Source organism: Hyperoodon ampullatus (genome assembly GCF_949752795.1).
Source record: "Hyperoodon ampullatus genome assembly, chromosome: 7".
Taxonomy (NCBI): Eukaryota; Metazoa; Chordata; class Mammalia; order Artiodactyla; family Ziphiidae; genus Hyperoodon; species Hyperoodon ampullatus.
In genome coordinates, this window is record NC_136920.1 from 109,927,283 (window position 1) to 109,953,815 (window position 26,533).

The 26,533-nt window shown below is 34.0% G+C and overlaps 1 protein-coding gene across 2 annotated transcripts in view; it reads right to left on the reverse strand.

Annotated features, from left to right (window-relative positions):
- Positions 1-26,533, reverse strand: part of DYNC2H1 (dynein cytoplasmic 2 heavy chain 1) — a gene marked incomplete at both ends in the record, with an annotated part of 362,190 nt that overhangs the window by 272,235 nt on the left and 63,422 nt on the right. For both annotated transcript variants that reach the window (XM_079708170.1, XM_079708169.1), the window contains 10 exons: positions 1,875-2,004; positions 4,366-4,573; positions 6,104-6,368; positions 7,202-7,401; positions 16,377-16,492; positions 17,271-17,494; positions 19,168-19,350; positions 19,912-20,094; positions 21,295-21,500; positions 23,236-23,386. In XM_079708170.1, the coding sequence (XP_079564296.1) occupies positions 1,875-2,004; positions 4,366-4,573; positions 6,104-6,368; positions 7,202-7,401; positions 16,377-16,492; positions 17,271-17,494; positions 19,168-19,350; positions 19,912-20,094; positions 21,295-21,500; positions 23,236-23,386 (1,866 nt within the window). The remainder of the gene's footprint in view (positions 1-1,874; positions 2,005-4,365; positions 4,574-6,103; positions 6,369-7,201; positions 7,402-16,376; positions 16,493-17,270; positions 17,495-19,167; positions 19,351-19,911; positions 20,095-21,294; positions 21,501-23,235; positions 23,387-26,533) is intronic.

Sequence of the window (26,533 nt, forward strand, 5' to 3'; positions counted from 1 at the left end):
TAGGCCATGGTAAGGAGTGCAAATTTTATTTTCAGTGCCTTTAAACGTTAAGAGAATAAAACGACCCAACTTACATTTTTTTTAAAAAAGCACTCTGCCTGCATAATAAATATTTTTCAAAGAATGGAGAAATAGGTAGAAAAATGGGAGAAAGGGAGGAGATGAGTAGAAATCCAATGGCTTAGGCCATACTAAGAGTTCTAGGCTTTAAAGACAAGATAAAGGAAACCTACATATTTTCTTCTAGATTGCCTGATTTGCTAAATACAAGAAAGTAAAGCTCTAGTTATAAATAAAATCGGCACTTGACTAGAGCATTCATTATAGTATATCTCTCAGAATCTGAACATGGTGAATAAAGCACAGAATAAAGAAAGAAGGAACACTCAACACATAAAAAAAATTTCAAAAAATAACAGGGAACTGACCTCAGAACAGAATTAGTTTATTTTCTAACTGAATCTTTGGTATCCACTCTATGGTTTAATAATCTTATCCTGTTATCATTTCTATAGTCACAAATCCCTTTTTTTCAATACATTCTATCTAGTATTATATTTCTCATTCTAACACTAACAGCATGAAAGTAGATGACCTCAAGGTATTTGCACTGGAGAGCCTTGTTAGGCTCTGTATGTTTTATATTAATGAAATAACAACACACCTACTGAAAAGGTGCTACAAACATAGGCACCAGGTGTTTAATTAAGCTCATGTACTCTGATTCACTACTCTGTTATTAACAAACTTTGGTTCTGGGGATACAACAAGGACTATAACAGGCTTAGTCCTTGCCCTCAAGGTGCTTATAGTTGAATGAAAGCAATTATAATATAGTTGAAGGACACAGTACATTGCTGCAGAAGCACAAAGAGGTAGACAGCTCAGTCATACTGAGGGCTGGTGGCAGTGGTTCTTCCCTGAAGTCTCCAGGAAAACCTTTCTCATTTGTGTCATTTCCTCCCAAATCCCTATTCCTCCATCATTCATCCTTACAAAAAAAGTTTAGAAAACTAAAGTGAGATTGCCATTTCTCTACGTGATTTGTTCAACCCCAAGTACTGACCTCTAAATCAAGTTCAGATTAATAATCAGATACTTTAAAAAAAAATCCCTCATTGTTATTTATTTCCTCTATTTTTATATGTTCATGTTTTTTATAAAAGCAATGACATAAAAGAAAAACCAAGAAAATTTGAAAAAATCATGTAGATACATGAAAATTGTCTTCTTTGCACGCTAAACTTCTATTCATGCTTCAAATTCAAAATTAAATGTGATCTCCTTTTTAAAAATTCTCCTAGAAGGCAGCAATACTCTCTTCATCCTGTTATATTGTGATTATCTTTTTACATGTCATTTTTCCCCATGAGACAAACCCTTCACAGGGATAGTGATTGTCCTGTTAATGTTTGCCTCGCAAAGTCTTGTCTAGGGCGTCTATTAGATATTCAGTAAATTTTTGTTGAATAAACAAATGTTTTAATAATGTTATAAATAACTCACCATTCTTTCTCTACTTTAGTATTAATTTGTCATTATTTTTAGCATGACATATATGCAGATATTTATTGACACAGTAAAATGTGACAGCAAGATGGGTTTGCTAGTAAAACTTAGAAAGGCATTCCAATGTTCAAGATTTTTAGTCAAGCAGTGCAAGGTATCGTGGATGGACGAATTAAAGTGTTTTAAGACTAACACAATAAAAAGTTATACCATGAAATACAGTGGGACAGCAATGAAGACATCTACCCCTCACTCCACCCTCATATTCTGTCAGAGCTCTTATACTAAAAGGCAGTTAAATGTAAGCAACACTCAATCATTATACTTCTTGCTTAAATAATTATGAAATATTATAATTATCTTACCTGCTTTAGAACCCATTGTAAAGCCTTTTCAAAATAATCCCCAATCCAGTTTTCAAGATTATTTCTATATTTAGGAGGCTGGTTCCTCAACCAAGATTTTATCAGAGAATTAAGATCCGTCTCTTCATCACTGAAACACATTAACAAACATATAAGAAACTATTTAGAAAGAAATTGTGAATTTACTTTCAAAATAAATATCTGCTCCAATAAACATTCTACACATGTACTCTATCTGCTAGTATATAAGAATTCACTTTATTTACTTCCGTATATGTATGTGTGTATATATACACATATTGTGTGTATACATTACTTCTACATATATACACACATACAGGTATATATATATATTATATACATGTCATTTTCTATAAAATAAAGCAAATAAATTTCATCTATATCATTAAAAGTATAGATTAAAGAAGAATTACACATCTACAAGTTAGCCAAAAAGTGGTCTAAACCCTTCCTACCCAAAGTGTGGTCTACAGAATCCCAAGTCCCATCCCAGACTTAATGAAGCAAAATCTTCACTTTAACAATATCCCTGGGTGATTCAAATGCACATTAAACTTCAAGTTGCACTGCATCTTAATGCAGATCTTTAAAAGTACTTTTTCTTTTTCTCTGTCCCCAAAAAAGCCAAACACCTAAATTCCCATGCCACTACTGAAACTAGAAGATCATCCTAAAGTAAAATATAATTTTTTAGCAAAGCATTTAATTATATGAGTAACATCCAATGATTGAAATTAAACATAATATAGACATCTTATTCAAAATTATGTTGCATATTTATAAAAATTATAGTAAAAACAACTCATAATTAATAATTTTAGAAGTTACAAGGGCTCACAATTTTATCATTTTTCCCATCTTCTATCAGTGTTTCACAGCAACATGAGTAAATACTGAGTTCCTAAATTTCTCCTCCCATATTTCTAACCAGTTTAATAAGCAAAAGAAAAAATGAAAAGATCACAGGTAAATATTTAAATTACATTTGATAAGCTCAAAATAGACAAAGCAAAGATGATAAACTCCTTCAGAATAAAGACTTTGTTGTCACAGTATCTCCTCAGTGCCCACGGCAACTACATGTCTTGGTTTGTCTAAGACAATCTTGATTTATATCAGTTATCCCAGCATAATTAATAGCATTCTCTTTCATTATTAAAAGGTCCTCATTTGGCCTATTGCATAGCAAGTGCAAATATCTGCTGAAGAAATGAATAAATCCTAAAACTAAGATAAAAGCTAATCAAAAAGCAACTAAAAATAATTAATATGTTTTTGTATTTTACATGAAATCATATATATTCATTATGCCTCTCGCAAACAATATCTGGTTCACCAACAATGTTCAAATCCTCTACAGCAACATGCTGCTATACAGGCATATTGCTCTACAATATGGCATTCTACTTACCCATTATTTCATTTATATTCTAGCTTATATTATAATTGCTGTTATATTTATATTATCTTCTTTGTGAACGTATGCTCCATAAAGACAAGCTCTTCATAAATATAAGCCTTTCATAACTGTTAGCTTTACTCCTTTCTTGCTGTCTCTCCTAAAATGCCTAACTTAACATCATATAGGTAATGGGCATTCAATAAATATTTTAAAATTTAGTGACAAACTTCCCTTTTATCCTATTTTTCTCACAAGATTATAAGAATACATTGAATAAATAAGATAAATTGTGTGAGATACTGCTATAAAAGCTATAAATCCAATGCTGTATTATTTTTTAAATAATTAATACCTCAAAATATTAATTGGGAGTTTATGGCTAGTTTAATATAACTGTTTCCTACAATATTATCAAAGAAGTAAGCAATTAAATAATTTTGGAAACAATCTGAATGAACTTGATAACCCTATCGTGTGCCATATAACATCAAAAATGGTTTCAAATGATTCTAAAACAGTAGAGAACTTTATATAGACCGATAAATATCAAATTCTAAAACATAAATTCAAAAGGTAAAAGAAAACTTTCTAATTACTCATTTTGGGAAGAAACTGGCTCAAATATCCATGTTCTAGTATGAGACTACTGTATATGAAATCTAAAATCAATTTGTTATTTATTTTTGCTCTTCAAGCCTCTTCCAAATACACTGAAGAAAGAAAATATTAAGTAAAGAGGTTTCCAATTTGTAAAACTTCTCTGAACTCAATCATAATATTTAAATAAAAGTTATAGAAAAAAGAAAACAAATTAAATACTTGCTGTTTCATTTAAGTAAACAAAAAATAATTATTTAGTAATTGTGATACAACTACACTGCTGAAATAATTCAACTGCAATAAACAGGAACTCTCTGAATGAATTAAAACCTAACAAACAAACAAAAAGAAGTTCTATGAGGAAAACAAATATTCACATATTACCCATACATCACTTATTTCACTTAGCTGTGAAACCAAAATAATAATTGAAGAATATTCTAATATAGTGTATGCAAATGCTCTCACCTAAGAAAGATCATTCCCATTCTAGATATTGTGGCTGGTGAGGCACAACTTAAATCATGAGTTTCAAATACAAAGTTAACATTTGGGCCAAACTGAATCCTTTCTCCACTGGGCATAGTGAGTAGTCGATTATCATCCAGAACAGAATTCAGAGATTCTATCCATTCAGGGTCAATATCACCATCACAGATTATCCATGAGCTGACATCTATTTTCAAACAAAAAAAGTAGAGATAAAAATAAATGCAATGATAATAATTAAAAATAAAGAATAAAATAATTATCACTTATTCTTTAGAAGTAATTTCCATATTATTTTATACTTCTTTTTTTTTTTTTTTTTTTTTTTTGCGATACGCGGGCCTCTCACTGTTGTGGCCTCTCCCATTGCGAGCACAGGCTCCGGACGCGCAGGCTCAGCGGCCATGGCTCACGGGCCCAGCTGCTCCGCAGCATGTGGGATCTTCCCGGACCGGGGCACGAATCCGTATCCCCTGCATCGACAGGCGGACTCTCAACCACTGCGCCACCAAGGAAGCCCTATTTTATACTTCTGAAGCCGAATATAAAGAACAAAAAGTTGAACAAGTTGAAATTTTTCATGTGAATTTACACAATACAAATGTGTGGAGAACCCATGGGCAATCCTGGCTCAGCTGGTCAGAGACCCAGTTATATACTCTGTAATAAGGCTCTATTTATCTATGAACATACAGAACTGGAATCTCAGTAAAAGAAAACATGGTTTGCAAGACCTAGGTATTTCTATTTCCACAAGCTTGTGAGATATTCCTTAGATTTTTGTATTCTACCATGTCATTAGAATGTATGAATGCTTGGTATGTAATAGCACTTTTAGAAAATACGAGAAACCTACCCTTTAGTGTCCTACATGAGAAATAAAAAATACACCACCACCAAATTTCTCTGATATATAAAAAGGTTACTTCAGAGGGGAGAAGCAGTGAACAAGTTGTGTACACAAGTCTTTCCAAAACAAACTGTTTTTAATATATATTTCCTAAAACGAAAGTGGTTTCAAGTTGTTCTTGGACCTTTGAAACAATTCAAAGAAGAAAATATCACCCATAAAAGTGTGAGAACCAAGTACAGGTATATCTGGTTTTTATTTAGTGTGATAATATCAACTACATTGAAAATGAAGACACTATACACTGAAAATTCCTTCCAATATCTGACATTCTAAACATTTCATTCTCTGGTTTAGAAAAACAACTATTAATTAAATTATGATCTAACAAAAAGTAGGGAGTCTGACCAAGAATTCTGTTAAACACCAAGCCAAAAAATTTAGACCAGAAAGTCTACTATTTTATGACTCAAATTTTCAAAATTATTGAAAGCACTGTATTCAAACTGATAAGTTCAGACACACATACCAATTTTAATCCCAAATAAAAACTTGTTATCTTGCTTATTTATGAGGTATTGTAATATCAGTTCAGCAATCAAAGATATTATGTTTATTCAGTAAATTAATCTAGCTGTAAACTATGCTTCACCCATACTCTGAGTTTCTATTATAATAAAAGTTGCTGTGGAGTAACAGGTAAAAATGATAGCATGTCTTCACCCCTCCAAAGTAAAATATCAAAGTAGATCACTATATGGCAGTTTATGGTCATGTATAAGACTTGAAAAGGATAGCATTATAGACAACCTCTATCATCCTCTAAAAATTATTAAATAAATCAATGAATCACACATAGAGACCAACCTTGAGGTTCTCGAACTACTTGGCGAGCACTATTTGTCAAAACACCATCAGACCATTCCCTTGTATCCATGTCAATATGGCCTAATAATTGATGTCTAGGCATAGCTTTGGGATTCATGGTATATTGTTTTACCACTTTGCCAATTTTACAAAGTGCTGCCCTTAACATTCTCCAAAGAGTTGATTTTCCAGCACCACTTGGACCAACAATAACAACTCCCATCCTCTGGCGTAATTGTTCATACAATTCTAAAGCCTTCTTGATCTAGTAGAAAAGAAACATGTTCATATATGATTTATAGTGTACAATCATACACAGTTCTACTCTCATTCGATAATAGTTGTTCTATTTCAAACATAAATTAAGCCTTTTATTTCTTCAGTGGAAGATAAAGCCTTAAATAAAAGAATTACTAAATAAATCTGAATATATTTACATGATCTTTAAATTCATATTTCTTTAAAAAAAAGAAGCATGCTTTCCAAGTTGACAATACAATATGTTCACTATTGTCTTCACTCACTCATTCATTCAAATAAAATATACTCAATATTTTATTCACTTTGCTAATTCATTCATTCACTTATACCCTGTCTCTCTCCAAAAAAAAACCTGAGGAAAATGTATTCATTTTGAACATGTATTTGTGCTACATAAAAAGACCTACTAAAGTGAAGTTCTCCTAAGAAATTGTCAAAGTTAAACTAAATCATACATAATCAACTATCAAAGACACATATGATGGATCTATTATGTGCCAGGCTCCGTAACAGGCACTAGGAATAAAATGGTAAAACAGACACGGATCCCACCTTTCATGGAGAATACTATCTGGTGCAGGAGAACCAAATATTAATATTAATCAAATATTAATCAAGTGTGCAACTAAACATTAAATATGTATATACAACAAAGGTAAGGAAAGCACATAGCAAGGGGACCTAATTTGGACTTGAAAATTAGGGAAGGCTTCCATAAGTGAGTAAGATTTAAGTTGAAAGATGAAAGATAAGTTGAAAGATAAAAGATAAAGATACTTAATAAAGAATTAACTAGGAGAAAGGATCAATATATTATGAAGTATTCTTGACAGTTACCTGATTGGATATGATTTCATAATTGGCCTCCTCAAAGACTTGCTTTAATGCAGCATTCAGTTCATCATATTCTACTTCTTTAAAGTTAATTCCAGGAAACACATCTTTAATCAGTGCATCAAACCGAGTGCAATCAGCAAATGTAAACTTTGACATTGTATTAAGCCTCAGTGCTTGTACCACAATATGACTTTCATTAACTAGAGAAAAAGTTTCATTTTAAAATTATTAGTTATGATTCTAATGACTATAAAAAGTTTTTACATGCTTTGATATGCATTATTAGTAATTAAATGATGCACTAGAATTTAGTAACATTTAAAGACATATGCTATCATGTGAATTGGCAAGCTTACTTATCTATCTTTTAACTGCTGAAAAACAAGTATTACTGAGTTTTGGACTATTTTTCATAGAATTTGAATCCCAGGGTACCCAGACTATAATTAATAATAAAAATCATTAACACATTTCTTTGCATAGTACTTTACCATTCTGATGTAATCCTTATAACAACTGTATAGAGTAAGGAAGTATTTCTATTATTATTCCAATTTTACACATGAGACCATTAAGTCTCTAAGGGTTTAAATGACTTATCTGAGAGAGCACAGCATGAAGTATTATAGGTGGGATTTAATTCCAGATTTAGGTATCTTTCCAAATACACCAGCATATTTGCCTCACAGAGATTTTTGTCCTTAAACTAAAAACTAACAAACTGAGCAAAAATCTTTGACCTGTGTTGCTCAAAACAGGTTCATAAATCTATTCTTAAACCAAATGTAAATACTAATATCGCCAGATTCTTATTTTTTCAAGGATATTAGCTATTAATTGATCAGACACCTATATAAAGGCAAGAAACTATTTTTAGTATGGTATTTCTCTATAATTGTTTAATATTTCTATCTTTAAATATATATAAAGAGGCTTGGCTGCACTAGAGTTTATTTAAAGCACTGAACTCATAAGTAAGCCATCTTTATTTACTACAGGTATGGTTTATATATTTCATGAAAATCACCAGAGAGACAACTGAAAAATGGTAATCTAAGTACTTTAACAAATACCTATCTGCCCTGGTGTATGCCAACCTAATAAAAAAGCTGTAGTTTCCTTTTTAAGATGTATATTTTGATCATTTAAATTCCAAATAGGTAATTTCATGTAGTCTTCTTTCTTATGTTATCTTATTTTCATGGTGATTTAACTTAAATTTTAATAGCAACCTAGAGGCTGAATATTCAGCCTTTCATGAAGGCAAACATCAATTGGTGGGGGTAATAACTTCCTTTATATAAATGGGGAAAAAAGTGGTAAAGTATAAAAAAATATGCATGAGTCCATACTGATCTGAATAAATGATTTAATAAATACATCATGGAAAAGAAGAGACAAAACTTCACAGAAGACTATCAAATAATATATGCAGATACTCCACCCCTCTAAGGGGTGCAGCTTAATCCTTGCCTCCCCACTTTCAAGGTGAGCTAGATTTAGTAACTGGCTTCCAAAGAAGAGAGTAGGGAAAGGGTAAAATAACAACTTTACAATAGAGAAACCTGGCAAACATTAACATAAGTAATGAAGGTGAACATCACCAGTGATATCAAATAGTTATTATGTACCCACTAAAATGAATTAAAAAGGGCACTCCACCTCTGCAGTATTTTTTTACAAATGTTCATAACTCAATCAAGTCATGAGTTAAATATCAGAAAAAAAACCCAGACTGAGGAAGAGTCTACATGATATCTGACTAGGACCCTGTCAAGGTCATGAATACAAAAACAGACTGAGAAACTGTCACAGAGCAGAGGAGACTTAAGGAGACATGACAACTTAATGCAACATGGCACCCTAGATTCAATCTTGGAACAGAAAGAGGACATTAATGATAAAGAAGGTGAAATCCAAATAAAGTATGGAGCTTAGTTAATAGTAATGTACCAGCCTCAGTTTCCCAGTTTTGACAAATGTACCACAGCAAATAAGAGGGAAACGATGGAAATGCTAACTTTGCAACTTTACTGTAATAAATCTAAAATTATCCTTTGCTCAAAGGTATTTTAGGGACTTCCGTGGTGGTCCAGTGGGTAAGACTCCACACTCCCCAACACAGGAGGCCTGAGATCATTCCCTGGTCAGGGAACTAGATCCCGCATGCATGCCGCAACTAAGAGTTCACATGCCACAACTAAAAAGCCCGCATGGCACAACGAAGAAGCCAACATGCCACAACTAAAGACCCCGCATGCTGCAACGAAAAGATCCCGCATGCCACAATGAAGATACTGCATGCTGCAACTAAGACCCAGAGCAGCTTAAATAAATTAATTAATCTAAAAAAGGTACTTTTTTGTAATCTTGAAATATTTCTTTAAAAGGGTAACTTTGGAGCCTGAACCAAGATGGGGGAATAGAAGGATGTGCTCTCACTGCCTCTATCGAGAATATGAGAATCACAACTAACTGCTGAACAATCAACAGGAAGTCACTGGAACTCACCAAAAAAGATACCCCATAAGCAAAGACAAAGGAGAAGCCACAATGAGACGGTAGGAGGGGCACAATCACAGTAAAATCAAATCCCATAACTGCTGGGTGGGTGACTCACAGACTGGAGAACACTTATACCACAGAAGTCCACCCACTGGAGTGAAGGTTCAGAGCCCCACGTCAGGCTTCCAACCAGGGGGTCCGACAATGGGAGGAGGAATTCCTAGAGAATCAGACACTGAAGGCTAGCGAGGTTTGACGGCATGACTCTGATAGGACTGGGGGAAACAGAGACTCCACTCTTGGAGGGCACACACAAAGTAGTGTGCACATCAGGACCAAGGGGAAGTAGCAGTGACGCCAGGAGAGACTGAACCAGACCTATCTGCTAGTGTTGGAGCATATCCTGCAGAGGCGGTAGGTGGCTATGGCTCACCATGAGGACAACGACACTGGCAGCAGAAGTTCTCGGAAGTACTCCTTGGCAAGAGCCCTCCCAGAGCCCACCATTAGCCCCACCAAAGAGCCTGTAGGCTCTAGTGTTGGGTCGCCTCAGGCCAAAAACCAACAGGGAGGGAACCTAGCCCCACCCATCAGCAGTCAAGAGACTTAAAGTTTTATTGAGCTCTGCCCACCAGAGCAACAGCCAACTCTACCCACCACCACTCCCTCCCATCAAGAAACTTGCACAAGCCTCTTAGATAGCCTCATCCACCAGAGGGCAGAGAGCAGAAGAAAGAAGAACTACAATCCTGCAGCCTGTGTAAGAAAAACCACATTCACAGAAAAATAGACAACATTAAAAGGCAGAGGGCTATGTACCAGATGAAGGAACAAGATAAAACCCAAGAAAAACAACTAAATGAAGTGGAAATAGGCAACCTTCCAAAAACAGAATTCAGAATAATGATAGTGAAGATGATCCAGGACCTCAGAAAAAGAACGGAGGCAAAGATTGAGAAGATGCAAGAAATGTTTAACAAAGACCTTAAAGAATTAAAGCACAAACAAACAGATTGAAAAATACAATAACTGAAATGAAAACTACACTAGAAGGAATCAAGAGCAGAATAACTGAGGCAAAGGTACGGATAAGTGACCTGGAAGACAGAATAGTGGAATTCACTGCCACAAAACAGAATAAAGAAAAAAGAATGAAAAGAAATGAAGACAGCCTAAGACACCTCTGGCACAAGATTAAACACAACAACATTCGCATTATAGGGGTCCCAGAAGGAGAAGAGAGAGAGAAAGGAGCCGAGAAAATATTTGAAGAGATTATAGTCAAAAGCTTCCCTAACATGGGAAAGGAAACAGCCACCCAAATCCAGGAAGCACAGAGAGTCCCATACAGGATAAACCCAAGGAGAAACACGCCAAGGCACATAGTAATCAAACTGGCAAAAAATAAAGACAAAAATTATTGAAAGCAGCAAGGGAAAAATGACAAATAACATACAAGGGAACTCCCATAAGGATAACAGCTGATTTCTCAGCAGAAACTCTACAAGCCAGAAGGGACTGGCATAATATACTTAAAGTGATGAAGGGGAAGAACCTACGACCAAGATTACTCTACCGGCAAGGATCTCAGTCAGATTCGATGGAAACATCAGAAGCTTTACAGACAAGAAAAAGCTAAGAGAATTCAGCACCACCAGACCAACTCTACAACAAATGCTAAAGGAAATTCTCTAAGTGGAAAAGACAAGAGAAGAAAAGGACCTATAAAAACAAACCCAAAACAATTAAGAAAATAGTCATAGGAACATACATATTGATAATTACATGATATTGATAAAAACGTGAATGGATTAAATGCTCCAACCAAAAGACACAGGCTTGCTGAATTGATACAGAAACAAGACGCATATATATGTGGTCTACAAGAGACACACTTCAGACCTAGGGACACATACAGACTGAAAGTGAGGGGATGGAAAAAGATACTCCATGCAAATGGTAATCAAAAGAAAGCTGGAGTAGCAATACTCATATCAGATAAAATAGACTATAAAATAAAGAATGTTACAAGAGACAAGGAAGGACACTACATAATGATCAAGGGATCAATCCAAGAAGAAGATATAACAATTATAAATATATATGCACCCAACAAAGGAGCACCTCAATACATAAGGCAACTGCTAACAGCTATAAAAGAGGAAATCGACAGTAACTCAATAATAGTGGGGGACTTTAACACCTCACTTACACCAATGGACATATCATCCAAAGTGAAAATGAATAAGGAAACAGAAGCTTTAAATGACACAATAGACCAGAGAGATTTAATTGATATTTATAGGACATTCCATCCTAAAACAGCAGATTACACTTTCTTCTCAAGTGTGCATGGAACATTCTGCAGGATACATCACATCTTGGGTCACAAATCAAGCTTCAGTAAATTTAAGAACACTGAAATCATATCAAGCATCTTTTCTGACCCCAACGCTATAAGATTAGAAATGAATTACAGGGAAAAAAACATAAAAAACACAAACACATGGAGGGTAAATAATATGTTACTAAATAATCAAGAGATCACTGAAGAAATCAAAGAGGAAATCAAAAAATACCTAGAGACAAATGAAAATGAAAACACGATGATCCAAAACCTATGGGATGCAGTCAAAGCAGTTCTAAGAGGGAACTTTATAGCTATACAAGCCTACCTCAAGAAACAAGAAAAATCTCAAATAAACAATCTAACATTACACCTAACGGAACTAGAGAAAGAAGAACAAACAAAACCCAAAGTTAGCAGAAGGAAAGAAATCATAAAGATCAGAGCAGAAATAAATGAAATAGAAACAAAGAAAACAATAGCAAAGATTAATAAAACTAACAACTGGTTCTTTGAGAAGATAAATAAAATGGATAAACCATTAGCCAGACTCATCAAGGAAAAATATCAATAAAATGAAAAACGAGACATTACAACACACCACAGAAATACAAAGCATCCTAAGAGACTACTACAAGGAACTCTATGCCAATAAAATGGACAACCTGGAAGAAATGGGCAAATTCTTAGAAAGGTATAATCTTCCAAGACTGAACCAGGAAGAAATAGAAACTATGAATAGACCAATCACAACCAATGAAATTGAAACTGTGATTAAAAATCTTCCAAAAAACAAAAGTGCAGGACCAGATGGTTTCACAGGTGAATTCTATCAAACATTTAGAGAAGAGCTAACACCCATCCATCTCAAACTCTTCCAAAAAATTGCAGAGGAAGGAACACTCCCAAACTGATTCTTTGAGGCCGCCATCACTGTGATACCAAAACCAGACAAAGATACTACAAAAAAATTAATTTACAGACCAATATCACTGATGAATATACATGCAAAAAACCTCAACAAAATACTACCAAACAGAATCCAACAACACATTAAAAGGATCATACACCCTGATCAAGCGGGATTTATCCCAGGGATGCAAGGAGTCTTCATTATAAGCAAATCAATCATTGTGATACATCATATTAACAAACTGAAGAAGAAAAACCATATGATCATCTCAATAGATGCAGAAAAAGCTTCTGACAAAATTCAACACCGATTTATGATAAAAACTCTCCAGAAAGTGCGCATAGAGGGAACCTACCTCATCATAATAAAGGCCATATATGACAAATGCACAGCAAACATCATTCTTAAGGGTGAAAAGCTGAAAGTATTTCCTCTAAGATCAGGAATGAGACAAGGATGTCCACCCTCACCACTATTATTCAACATAGCTTTGGAAGTCCTAGCCATGACAATCAGAGAAGAAAAAGAAATAAAAGGAATACAAATTGGAAAAAAGGAAGTAAAACTGTCACTGTTTGCAGATGACATGATACTATACAGAGACTCCTAAAAATGCCACCAGAAAACTACTACAGCTAATCAATGAACTTGGTAAAGTTGCAAGATACAAAATTAATGCACAGAAGTCTCTTGCATTCCTTTATAGTAATGATGAAAAACGTGAAAGAGAAATTAAGGAAACACTCCCATTTACCATTGTAACAAAAAGAATAAAATACCTAAGAATAAACCTACCTAAGGAGACAAAAGACCTGTATGCACAGAAATCTCTTGCATTCCTTTATACTAATGATGAAAAATCTGAAAGAGAAATTAAGGAAACACTCCCATTTACCACTGCAAAAAAAAGAATAAAATACCTGGGAATAAACCTATCTAGGGAGACAAAAGATCTGTATGCAGGAAACTATAAGACACTGATGAAAGAAACTAAAGATGATACCAACAGATGTAGAGATATACCATGTTCTTGGATTGGAAGAATCAATATTGTGAAAATGACTATCCTACCCTAAGCAATCTACAGACTCAATGCAATCCCTATCAAATTACCAATGGCATTTTTTACAGAACTAGAACAAAAAATCTTAAAATTTGTATGGAGACACAAAAGACCCCGAATAGCCAAAGCAGTCTTGAGGGAAAAAAGCGGAGCTGGAGGAATCAGACTCCCTGACTTCAGACTATACTACAAAGCTACAGTAACCAAGATAATATGGTACTGGCACAGAAACAGAAACATAGATCAATGGAACAACATAGAAAGTCCAGAGATAAACCCATGCACCTATGGTCAGTTAATCTATGACAAAGGAGGCAAGGATATTCAATGGAGAAAAGACAGTCTCTTCAATAAGTGGTGCTGGGAAAACTGGAAAGCTATATGCAAAAGATTGAAATTAGAACACTCCCTAACACCATACACAAAAATAAACTCAAAATGGATTAGAGACCTAAATATAAGACTGGATACTATAAAACTCTTAGAGGAAAACATAGGAAGAACACTCTTTGACATAAATCACAGCAAGATCTTTTTTGAGCCACCTCCTAGAGTAATGGAAATAAAAACAAAAAGAAACAAATGGGACCTAATGAAACTTCAAAGCTTTTGCACAGCGCAGGAAACCATAAACAAGACAAAAAGACAACTCTCAGAATGGGAGAAAATATTTGCAAACGAATCAATGGACAAAGGATCAATCTCCAAAATATATAAACAGCTCATGCAGCTCAATATTAAAGAACAAACAACCCAATCCAAAAATGGGCAGAAGACCTAAATAGACATTTCTCCAAAGAAGACATACAGATGGCCAAGAAGCACGTGAAAAGCTGCTCAGTATCACTAATTATTAGAGAAATGCAAGTCAAAACTACAATGAGGTATCACCTCACACCAGTTAGAATGGGCATCATCAGAAAATCTACAAACAACAAATGCTGGACAGGGTGTCGAGAAAGGGAACCCTCTTGCACTGTTGTTGGGAATGTAAATTGATACAGCCATGATGGAGAACAGTATGGAGGTTCCTTTAAAAACTAAAAATAGAATTACCATATGATCCAGCAATCCCACTACTGGGCATATACCCAGAGAAAACCATAATTTGAAAACATACATGCACCCCAATGTTCATTGCAGCACTACTTACAATAGCCAGGTCATGGAAGCAACCTAAATGCCCATCGACAGACGAATGGATAAATAAGTTGTGGTACATATATACAATGGAATATTACTCAGCCATAAAAAGAAACTAAATTGGGTCATTTGTAGAGATGTGGATGGATATGGAGACTGTCATACAGAGTGAAGTAAGTCAGAAAGAGAAAAGCAAATATCGTATATTAACACATATATGTGGAACCTAGAAAAATGGTACAGATGAAGCGGTTTGCAGGGCAGAAGTTGAGACAGAGATGTAGAGAACAAACGTATGGACACCAAGGGGGGAAAGAGGCTGGGGGCGGTGGTGGAGGTCGTGTTGTGATGAATTGGGAGATTGGGATTGACATGTATACACTGATGCGTATAAAATTGATGACTAATAAGAACCTGCTCTATAAAAAATAAATAAAATTAAATTTAAAAATTCAAAAAAAAAAAGTAAAAGGGAATTTTGTTTGGTATACTATCTTTGAAAGAGAAAATCTCCATGTGTTTCTAAGGTTTCTGTTCTTGTTTTAAGACTAGACAAATTTTCAGATTCTATTCCAGACCTACCAATTCATGAACTTTGGGCGTGGGGTCCAACAATCTGTGTTTTAACAAGCCTCTAGGTGAGTCTAATGCCTGTTATAGATTGAGCACAAGTGGACTAGACTATTCCTCTATATACCACAACTATTAAATATTTAATGCATGTTTAAAAGTTATGATGAGACATAGGTAAAAATTAGGAAAAATCTCAATAAATTATGGACTTTATTAAAAAATTATGAATCGGGCTTCCCTGGTGGCGCAGTGGTTGAGAGTCTGCCTGCCGATGCAGGGGACACAGGTTCGTGCCCCGGTCTGGGAGGATCCCACATGCCGCGGAGCGGCTGGGCCTGTGGGCCATGGCTGCTGGGCCTGCGCGTCCGGAGCCTGTGCTCCTCAACGGGAGAGGCCACAACAGTGAGAGGCCCACATACCGCAAAAAAAAAAAAAATTATGAATCAATGTTGGTTCATTAGTTTCAATAAATGTACAATACTAATGTAAGATGTTAACAACAGGAGAATCTGGGAGAATGTAATATTCAGAAACCCTCTATACTATATGTATAACTTATATAAATCTTAAACTATACTAAATTAAAACTTATTTTTAAAAATAAGATTATAATTGGCATAATGAACCATACCTTTTTGTTTAACACTAGTTTTCTTCAGCTGTCTAAGAAGATTTCCACTTCCTCTCAGAACTGTCTTCAAAGCTCTCAAACCCCAGTCATAATGTTGCTGAGGTGTCAAAAGTTCTCTTAGGTAAAGACATGGAAATCATAAATGATCAAATAGCTATAAGAAATTATTTTTGTAATCATATTAAAAGAAATACAGAATTTAACTACTACCACATAGAAATAAGTCCTAATATTACATTAGTTTATAAAAAGGAACTAAGCAACACAAAATAATCACTCAAGTAAAATGTTAAAGATGGATGGTTCTCAAGGATCAGGATAAACCTTTCACAAACTGGCTATCATCTTAATGAAGACACTAAATGATAACCACCTGTTACTTTTATTCCTAAAGTCTTTAATCAATCCATCTTGCTCTCAATCTCTGACACTCTAGTTCTCACTATCTCTTAAGTAATATGGACCAGAATTCTAGGTTGCCCAAAGAAGCTAAAAGTCAATCTCTGTTACTAGGAATCAGACATAAAAAAAAAAAAAAAAATTGTGAAAGATTCCCTCCAAAGAACAGTAGGCTTTGAGTGGTCAGCTGGTAAATTAGTTTAGTAAGTATCATTTAGCTGGAGTACTCCAATAAAAATATTTTGCAGAAAAAAAGTGAAATTGAATTAATAGTATTTATGAAAAACAAGCAGTTTTGAGCCAGATGTTTCTGTTATTCAAACTAAAATCTTTCTTACCAACACCTTGAGTACAATACAAAATTTTACTTATGAAAATCACCAATATGAAAATCACTGAATAGGTAAATTGGACAAATGTGAAAAATGGTCATTAATAACCCTGATCAATCATGGAACTACAAAATATTAAAATATTTAAAACAGGAAAACTCACCTGGATAGATTGAAGATAGCTACCAATTTTCTGCCCAACACCTTAGCATCTTTAAAGCCTTCTGAATAGAGGATAACTTCTGCAATAAGCTCATTGTCTGGACAAGACATGGCTACTGGCCTGAAAAGCTGTTTAAGATTATCAGGCAGCTTTTGTCTTCCTCCATAACCTTTTCCAGCAGGATTCATAGTGATAAAAATTCCAGAATTAGAATTTATTTCTACCTGGAATATTAATTTAAAACATTGGCATCAAATACTTGAAACTATAACTATAAAACATATTGCAAATAGAAGTTTTATTGTGACATATTTCTACACATACATCTTATACCTTAGCAAAAAGCAACCACTAGTGTGCTAAACATCTCCTTACTCAACATATAATAAACTCCTTAAGAACTACACTACTTTATAGAGGCTCTTTATAATCAGTTTTTTGAGGCTGAAAGTTTAAGTGATGGTAACTAGTTTGAATGTCTATTCATTCATTCAACATATGTTTACTAAAAGCCTTCCTTGTGTTAGGCACTTTGCTAAGTACACAGAGACAACACAACTCTGAACTAAAGTCAGTAATACTTTATGCCCTTCTGGAGTTTATAGTCTATTGAATATTTGAAAGAAGCAATCATAGTTAATAAATGCTATAACAGCAAAGAGCAAAACATCATGAGAGTATCTAATAGGAGCATTTTCAACAAAGCACTAAGAATAGAAAAGCAGAATTAAAATGTGTAAACAATGAATGGGCAGTTAGGAAGTAGAAATACCTAGAGTAAAAAACCTGGCTATAAAGGAAAGAAAACAAAAAGTGTGGTTGGAAGGAAAGATGAATTAAGGGAAGGTTTGCTTATGTTTTAATTATACTAAACATTATATTACAGTATCATTATATCTAATATAATATTATATATTATTAAGAAGGAAAATATGTGATTATATATAAAAGCCAATGAGAAATGAGTAGAAGGACAGAGATAACTCTGAAGAGAAGGTCCCTGGGAAGCAGATTCCAAAGTATAGATGGAAAAATTAGTTTGAGTTGGGAAAAAGGACAATTTTTCTTTCTAAGAGGAGGAAATGACAAAAAATGAACAGGGAAGAAAATAAATTTTGACGACAGAGAGGTACAAGCTGAAGAATTTCTCTTTTCTTTGTTAAGAAAGAGTTGAAACATCACGTAAGTAACAGGCAAGTTAGAAGTGGTCCTATTTTCTTGGTCTACCCTGAAAAATTTGTATTGGGAAAATGTTATTATGGGGAAGGGGATAATTTCACAGTTCTTTCAACTTTCATTGTATTCACCATTACACATTATATAGAGAAATCTATGTTTTATATACAAATAAGTTTAAGTTCTAATGACATGAATGTATACCTCCTATGGGGAGAAGTGAGCAACAGAAGAATAGTTAAGTATTTATTGTTTTAAGATTCATATAGAATAGTGATTAAAAACATGAATTTCAGAATTAGACAGACGTGGGTTCAATTTCCAGCTCCACTTCTTACGTTTAACATATCAAGCCCTAGTTTCCTCATCCATAAAGTTAAAAAAATATAATAGTACCTAACTCAAAGGACTGTTATGAGTACTAAATGAAACAATGCATAAAAGCACTAAGCACGGTGGCATAGAGTGTTTGATAAATGTTAGCAAATATTATTATAACTGGATTATTCAATATCAAAAGTTTGAAGATGAATGGTGGAAATGGGACCCAAAAAGGGTGAGAAACTCAGAGACAATTCACAGGTAAAAAGGTTTAACACACTGGTCACAGATTAGAAACAGAGGTGCCAGGAGAAATAAAGATAGACTATTTGCCTGAGTATGAGTAACACAAAGTCTTATAAAATAGTTTAATTGTTTAAATTCCCAATATATGCTATACCTCCTTGCCAAGCAGTTCACATACAGTTCTATGATTCTTCAAAGCATCTTGAATTGTCTGGATTTGCATAGAAACTGCTGACAGTACAGATTCTTCTAGTCTATTGAATTCATCAAAACAACCCCAGGCCCCACACTTCACCAAACCAACAAATATTCGTCCCATTGACTTCACATCGATGCCCTTAAAAATAACAATAAAAATTATATTCAATAAAAATGATTAAAATCTCTAATAATAATTTAATACTTTATGTCATTTAGTGAGAAGGTAATCATTTCACCCATCTATGCCTCTTTAGTTCTTCTTTAAGCAGAGATTAAATAGCTACTCTTTCAAAACCTAGGATGGTTTCAAGGAGTAAACAAAATAATTCATGTGAAAGTGTTCTGAAAAGTACACAGAACTAAACAAGTATAAGATTTTGTTTCAGTTATTCTTTAAGTCAAAATACACATAATGTTTTGAAAATGGTAACTTAATAAGAATTTAAGATTTTTCCTCTACTCTAACATAAAGCTTCATTCTGTATTTAAAATTATTTCTATGTAATAGTTCTCTTTAGAAAAGTTTTTGGACTATATTATGTGCAACTTCTCTCCATTTTACTTCTCAAATAAAATCCACTTTCAAGTGATTTAAAAGAAGAGTGATTTTAAAATAGAGCATTTCATATGTAAGTATGTGAAAACTATTCCAAACATCTAAGACTCTATTATATCATTTGATAATTATTTATTCTACCTCATCACAATTAAAAACTAAAACTTGTCTTCCAAGAAGTCCACCTAAAGCCTTTACTGATTCAGTTTTTCCAGTTCCAGCTGGTCCGTAAGGATTTCCTCCAAGTCCCATCTTCATGGCTTGAGTGAGAGTTAAGTAGCACTTGTCTGTCAGTGGAGTGTAAACCAGCTTGGGAGCATTACCCTACACAAGGGAAATATAAATTTCAAATATTCATATTCTATACAATATGTACAAATATTATATAGTGTAGTTAAATAGCGATTCTAGTTAAAAAGGCAAAAAATAGTTTAAGGTTGTTAACATAGAAAAAATATACAAAATTTTTTTTAGTAATTCAAGAAACTTTCTAAAGCACAAACTGGAATTAAACTTACTTATTTCTCAAGCATGTATTTTATTCTATCCTCAATTGACATATTGTCAGGTTTTCCAAACAGTCTCTCAAGTTCTTGATAATGTCATAAAGATATACCTCTAAGGCAGACAAATCCAGAAACTGTATACAATTATACACTTTCCAATACAATTCAATATAATTATGTACAATAATCATCCTATTTTGTATTTTTAAATTCATGTAAATTACTTCCTGGAATCTTACAATCTTCAAAAAGCAGAACTACTTTGGAAACCTCAAAGTATAATTAATTGGAAAAATTCTTTATGAAATTAATAATCTTAACCTATCAAATAATTCTCAAAATTTCTACTAAATTTTAGCAGAAATAGAGTCCAATTCAAGCTGCATTTTATAGAGTTTTTCTTTAATTTAGGTGGACAGATTTGGGTGTCAAAATACATTTCCTTTTTGAAAGAGCCAACTGGCAACTCTCCTGACATATGCTTATTAATATAAATGTCAAATATATCCTTAAAATTGATTCACTATGATGGAAAAAGGCAGAGAGAACACAGCTGGATTTTTTGAGAACAGGTTACATGAGCTAGGTTGTTTGCTTGAAAATTCTTTTACCTTACAAACAGAATATTTAACAAACATACTTTGACATATTAACAATTGCACTAATTTTGGCCTTGTAAAAGGAGGCACAAACCAAATTGTTCCCATTGAGGTTGACTAATATTCAATTCTCTTTAGATTAAAGCTATATTTCAATCTGTATAAATAAATGCTGCTCTAAGAAAAGGTACATTTAGAGAATTCAGCATAACACTGCCATTATTTTAACTTTTTTTGTATATAGAATTTTTTCCACTATAACATCTTTTTAATTATGATGAAATAGAAGACAATAACACAAAAAAAATTCTTAAAAGTTACAGCTAAAATAAAAATAACTCTTTCATCCAATAGCAAATTTCCTTTAAAGTAAATAATTTCTTACTGGAAAAATTAAACATTTCTGCCACAAGTCATACCTGGTACTCATAAGTATACTGAAGTTCAGAATCCACCATTTGAACGTAACATGTATGATCGCTTTTCATATAGAATCTAATTTGTTTTTTCCAAGCCCAGTCTTCAGTTGTATGAACTTGAACTTGGTTTAACTGCTTCACCACATCAATATTATGAACAATATCAAGAATAAGTGCTTTAAGTTTAAGCTCCAGAATGCCAGATTCTGTATACAATTAAAATAATTGGGGAAAATGTTAGCCTGTGATTTATGTACTTTATGATTTTATACACACACACACACACACACACACACACACATATGATTTCTCAATAAATGAATTTAAATGGTAATTTCATGGTACATTTGAATAGTATAGTAATATATATCATGCAAGTCAAAAGAATGTCAAATCCACCAATAAGAATTGTGTGTGTGTGAAAACTAAGATATCAAAATTCAATGAAACCAGGGTTCTGGTTCCTTATGCAAGGGAGTAAACACACTCAGCCTGTCTCTCCCTCTGAATGCAGCTATAAAACACAGACAACATACATTGAACTGCTATTTAGGACTCTGAAAAAGTAAAGAGTATCAGGCAAATTGGGGAAAGGCAGAATTAGAAGTGCCACCAAACCAGTGGTAAATTTACCTTTTTTCTTTTTCTTTTTCCTTTCTTATATCCACGGGCCTGGATTCAGTGCTGCCAGAAACCCATACTGGTGTAGACAGAGAGAGGTCCAGGAGAAGGCTTTTAACTCAGACTTGAAAAGCAGAAAAGGAGCCTCAGCGCTGGCAGCTGAGACCCAGAAATGCCTAAAACTCTGAAGGAAGGGAACTGTCCTCTGAAATCAGAGGAGCTATGATCCCAAGACAGTGGGACTAACTCAAATTGCTCTTTTTCTCTCTTTTCTCCCATCAACTGGTCCGAGACTTGGACGCAGTCACAGAAAGTGTGAAGGAGAGTACAGTACATGAAACTCCAGGTTTCTGGCGAGAGGACCAAAAGAGGAGCCCAAGGGAACCACAAAATCACTGCTAAGACCATGGAAGGGGAGAAGATTGTGAAAACGACCCTATAAACTTTATGAACTCTTGAGCTCAGCCTGAGCTGTGCAGACCTCATCCTAAACATTAAACCAAAGACTTTGATAACTGGCCACTAGGTGGCACACATGTGGGGAAAATCTCAATGGTATAGCAAAGACAGAACAGACACTGGAACCGCAACCCACAGAAAGCTGGCTGAAACTTGTGGCCTGAACCCAACAAGATCACTTGCTAACAGAAAAATAGCAACATTATCCAGCAAATTTAAATAAGACTCAGACTCTTATAACACAATATTCAAAATGTCCAGGATACAATCCAAAATCATTGAACATGAAAAGAACCAAAAAAATCAACTCACATCAGAAAAGACAATAATAAAGGTGAAATGAAGACATTCTCAAGAGAAGGAAATCTATAAGATTCATAGTCAGCAAACGAGCTCTAAAAGAAACACTAAAGAAAATTCTTCAAAGAAAGAAAATGACAGCAGAAGGAAACTTGGAGCATCAGGATGAAGGATGGGCAACAGAAATGGTAAGCATCTAGATAAATATAATAGACTATTCTCAGGTCCTTTAAAATACATTTGACGATTAAAGAAAAAAATTATAATCTCATGGAGTTTTCAATGTATATAGATATCTATATGCATTGAAGAAAACATAAAAAGGGGGGGATAAAGAAACCCATATGGTGGTAAGGTTTCTACATTCCACTTAAAATAGTAGATTATTGATTCTAAGTACAATATAAAAGTATGTATATTGTAATTCCTAAAGTAACCTCCAAAATAGACACATAGATGATTGATTGACAGACAAAAGCACAATAGATAAATTAAGATAGAATACTAAAAAAATGTTCAAATAACCCAAAAGTAGGCAGAAAATGGAATATTTTCCCATACCAGTATTCCCTGGATCCTCAGAACTTGTATCAACGTTAGTATAGTGCTCTAACTTATTCACCAGTTGTGTTTCAATCTGATGAAGACTATGATATTTGATGGCATTTTCTACATCTTCAGTGAATTTAATCTGCTCTGCCAAGCATAATATCTAATGAATAAAGAGAAAAATTATTTGTCAAAGCTGAATTTACTTAGAAATATTTTATAAATTTAAGGAAAGATACCTTTTTCCAAATTTCCAATTACATATTGGACCTCTCTACCTGAATGTCTTACTGGAACCTCAAATATTAATAGAGCAATACATTTGTAGAAAAAGCATGTGTGATGCAGCCCAAGCTTACTTCTCAGAGCTCATCTTTTACTATTCTCCTATAGGCCTATTTTTGGGTCTTAGAGCCCACCAAGCTTATTATAACCTAAGTGCTTTGTACTTTCTTCCCATGACTCTCCTTATAAATGGCTTCTTTTTAACCAGTAATATGCAAAGATATCAGAGTATGATGCATTCTATTTAATAAAAAGAGTAACTTTTAGCATTCCAAAATAATCTCTCAGTATACTACTGAAGTCTACAATTTCAAAACACCAATTTTATCCTAAATTAAAGTCTGTCTTAATCTTTCAGTCTAATACCCATAAACAGAAACTAAATACAGATCAACTTCACGTTTACATAAAACATGAAATATTAATGCCGTTTGAGAGGATTTCTATAATATTATCAATACAGCAAGGTTACTGATAAAGCAAATGATACATTTAAACACCGGATTTTGTAAACTTGTATTAAAATACTTTGATACAGTTCTTAGATGAACAAGGAAAACCAATATCCTCCTTTAAACTAAAGACATGATCCATCATCGTATAAAAACACTAAACCTACTGACCAATTAACTACTGAACAGATTGTTTTTTTTCTTATATATACCTTTTAGCATCCAGAAAATATCATCAAATGCCTCTATTTATCAGATTAATTCATTATCTATATATAATTTTAATACTTAATATAGCAGTCAAATGCCTCTATTTATCAGATTAATTCATTATCTATATATAATTTTAATACTTAATATAGCAGGCTAAGCTGCTGTTTGCGCTTAGAACATTGTACAAATACCACATTAAGTTCTTTAACAAAAGAGAAAGCCAATTAGTAACTTTGCAGGGCAAAGTCACCTCTCATACTTTGTAGTACAAAACTCACCAGCTTCTTTAATCAAGTATATGGTGAAGCGTTTAAACAGATCCAAATCTGTTTTGTGAGAAAAGACTTTACTTTTTAATTTTCATATGAAAATCTTCACTTGTCACCTTGAAACTAATATTCATATATATGGATTTCCACTCAGGCAATACTACTGAATTTCTGTATTATAAATAAATTTTAATAATAATGCGCATCAATATCTCAATTTTTAATGGTCTGCTATACGATTTCTATGAGAGGCTAACAGAAATGATACTCAAGTACAGTCTTAACTAATTCTCGTGTCACATTACCATTAAAATACCTGGACAAACACTAACATTGTCTAAAACGTAATGGTCGCTAAGGGTGCTCTGCAAACATTATATAATTTAACCTTCAAAATGAGTTGCCGTGGAGGTATTATTATACCCTCTTAACTAAGTGTCAAAAAGAATCACTCAAAGTATAACTGGAAAAGGTAGGATTTGAACCAAGGTCTGTCAGATTTTTTCTACTTTATCATGCTGCCTCCTTCCCAGACCAGAAAGTGCTTTCTCTACATTATTTCAGGTCCTTACAAAGATGTTTTTAGAGAACTGAATTAATAGTACACAGTAACCTGTACCAGACATTCATGTAACCAGTTATACTATTCAATCCCTTTACATAAACGCTCTTGAGATAAATTTTTCTTAACATTAACTGCTAATAAACTAGAATTCTTTGTTTTGATAGATTATGAACTGTATACATGTTTAGTAGTTCATATTTTTAATTGACTGCTCAGAGCCCAGAACTAAGTTTCAGGCTTAAATCCAGCAACATTCTTTAGCCTGTAGCTCCCAGTATATCTCCTGATATAACTGTCATTTCCTCAATCTAATTATTATGCAATTCTTACTTTTGTATATTTTTTAATATTGTGTCTTTTACTCTAAGTCAATTTAAATCTTACGTGGAAGTTGACAGAGTACTAGGAAACATTTCCAGAGATAATAAAGCATTTTAACTCTGACTTTGCAATGGCATTATTATTCATCAATGACTACTTTTATTTTTCTCTAAGAACTTAACAAGATTTTTTAAACATATTTTAGTTTGACTTAAACAACTAAAAGATACAAAATGATATGAGTGATAAAATGGCTAAGAATCCAAAATGTTCCAAGTTTCCTATTTAATTTCTCATGCTTTAAAAGAACCAACATAAAACCCTGTTCCAAAAGCTACTATATGTTTTCATCTGAAAAGCAAAAAATAGTTAGGTAGATTTTCCTGTGAGAAATCATAGAACATCTCAATGCCTGCCTTTCATAGTCCCTAAGAACTAAAGTTCCTGATATCCTACCTCCGTAGTGTTAGTCTCAACCAGTAATAAAACTAATCCTGAGGGCTTCCCTGGTGGCACAGTGGTTGAGAGTCTGCCTGCCGATGCAGGGGACACGGGTTCGTGCCCCGGTCCGGGAAGATCCCACATGCCACAGAGCGGCTGGGCCCGTGAGCCATGGCCGCTGAGCCTGCGCGTCCGGAACCTGTGCTCCACAACGGGAGAGGACACAACAGTGAGAGGCCCACGTACCGCAAAAAAGAAAAACAAACTAATCCTGAACAAGGCAGGATATTTAACCCAAGTCTTAGTGCTACACTTTAATAAGGTCCAGAACAAGTTTTGTAAGACACATATCTAGCATCCAGTGTTTCAGGAATGAGTTCCTATGAACAATGACCTGCAGCAATCTCTATAACAACCATGAAACCTAGAGCTCTTCTTCCCTGCCAAAGTTTTAGTTCAGTACTGTGACTGTTTCAGACCTACACTAACACTACTAAATTCCCACCAGCTCCAACCTCCTAGATGAGTCCATGGGAAGGGTGGGAGACAATGTTATAGATCCTGTGCCTCTCCATCAATGATGGACTAATCATCTGGAACCAGGAAACTAATACATGACTAATTCTGCCTCCCAGTTCCACTCCCCAATGGCTTGGGTAGCTTAGATCTCAGCAGGCCTTCTGCCTGAAAGCATCTGAATTATGGCAAACTAATGGAGCTAGAAGAGAATTTCACAATTGTGCTGCTCCTCCCTCACATTTAAC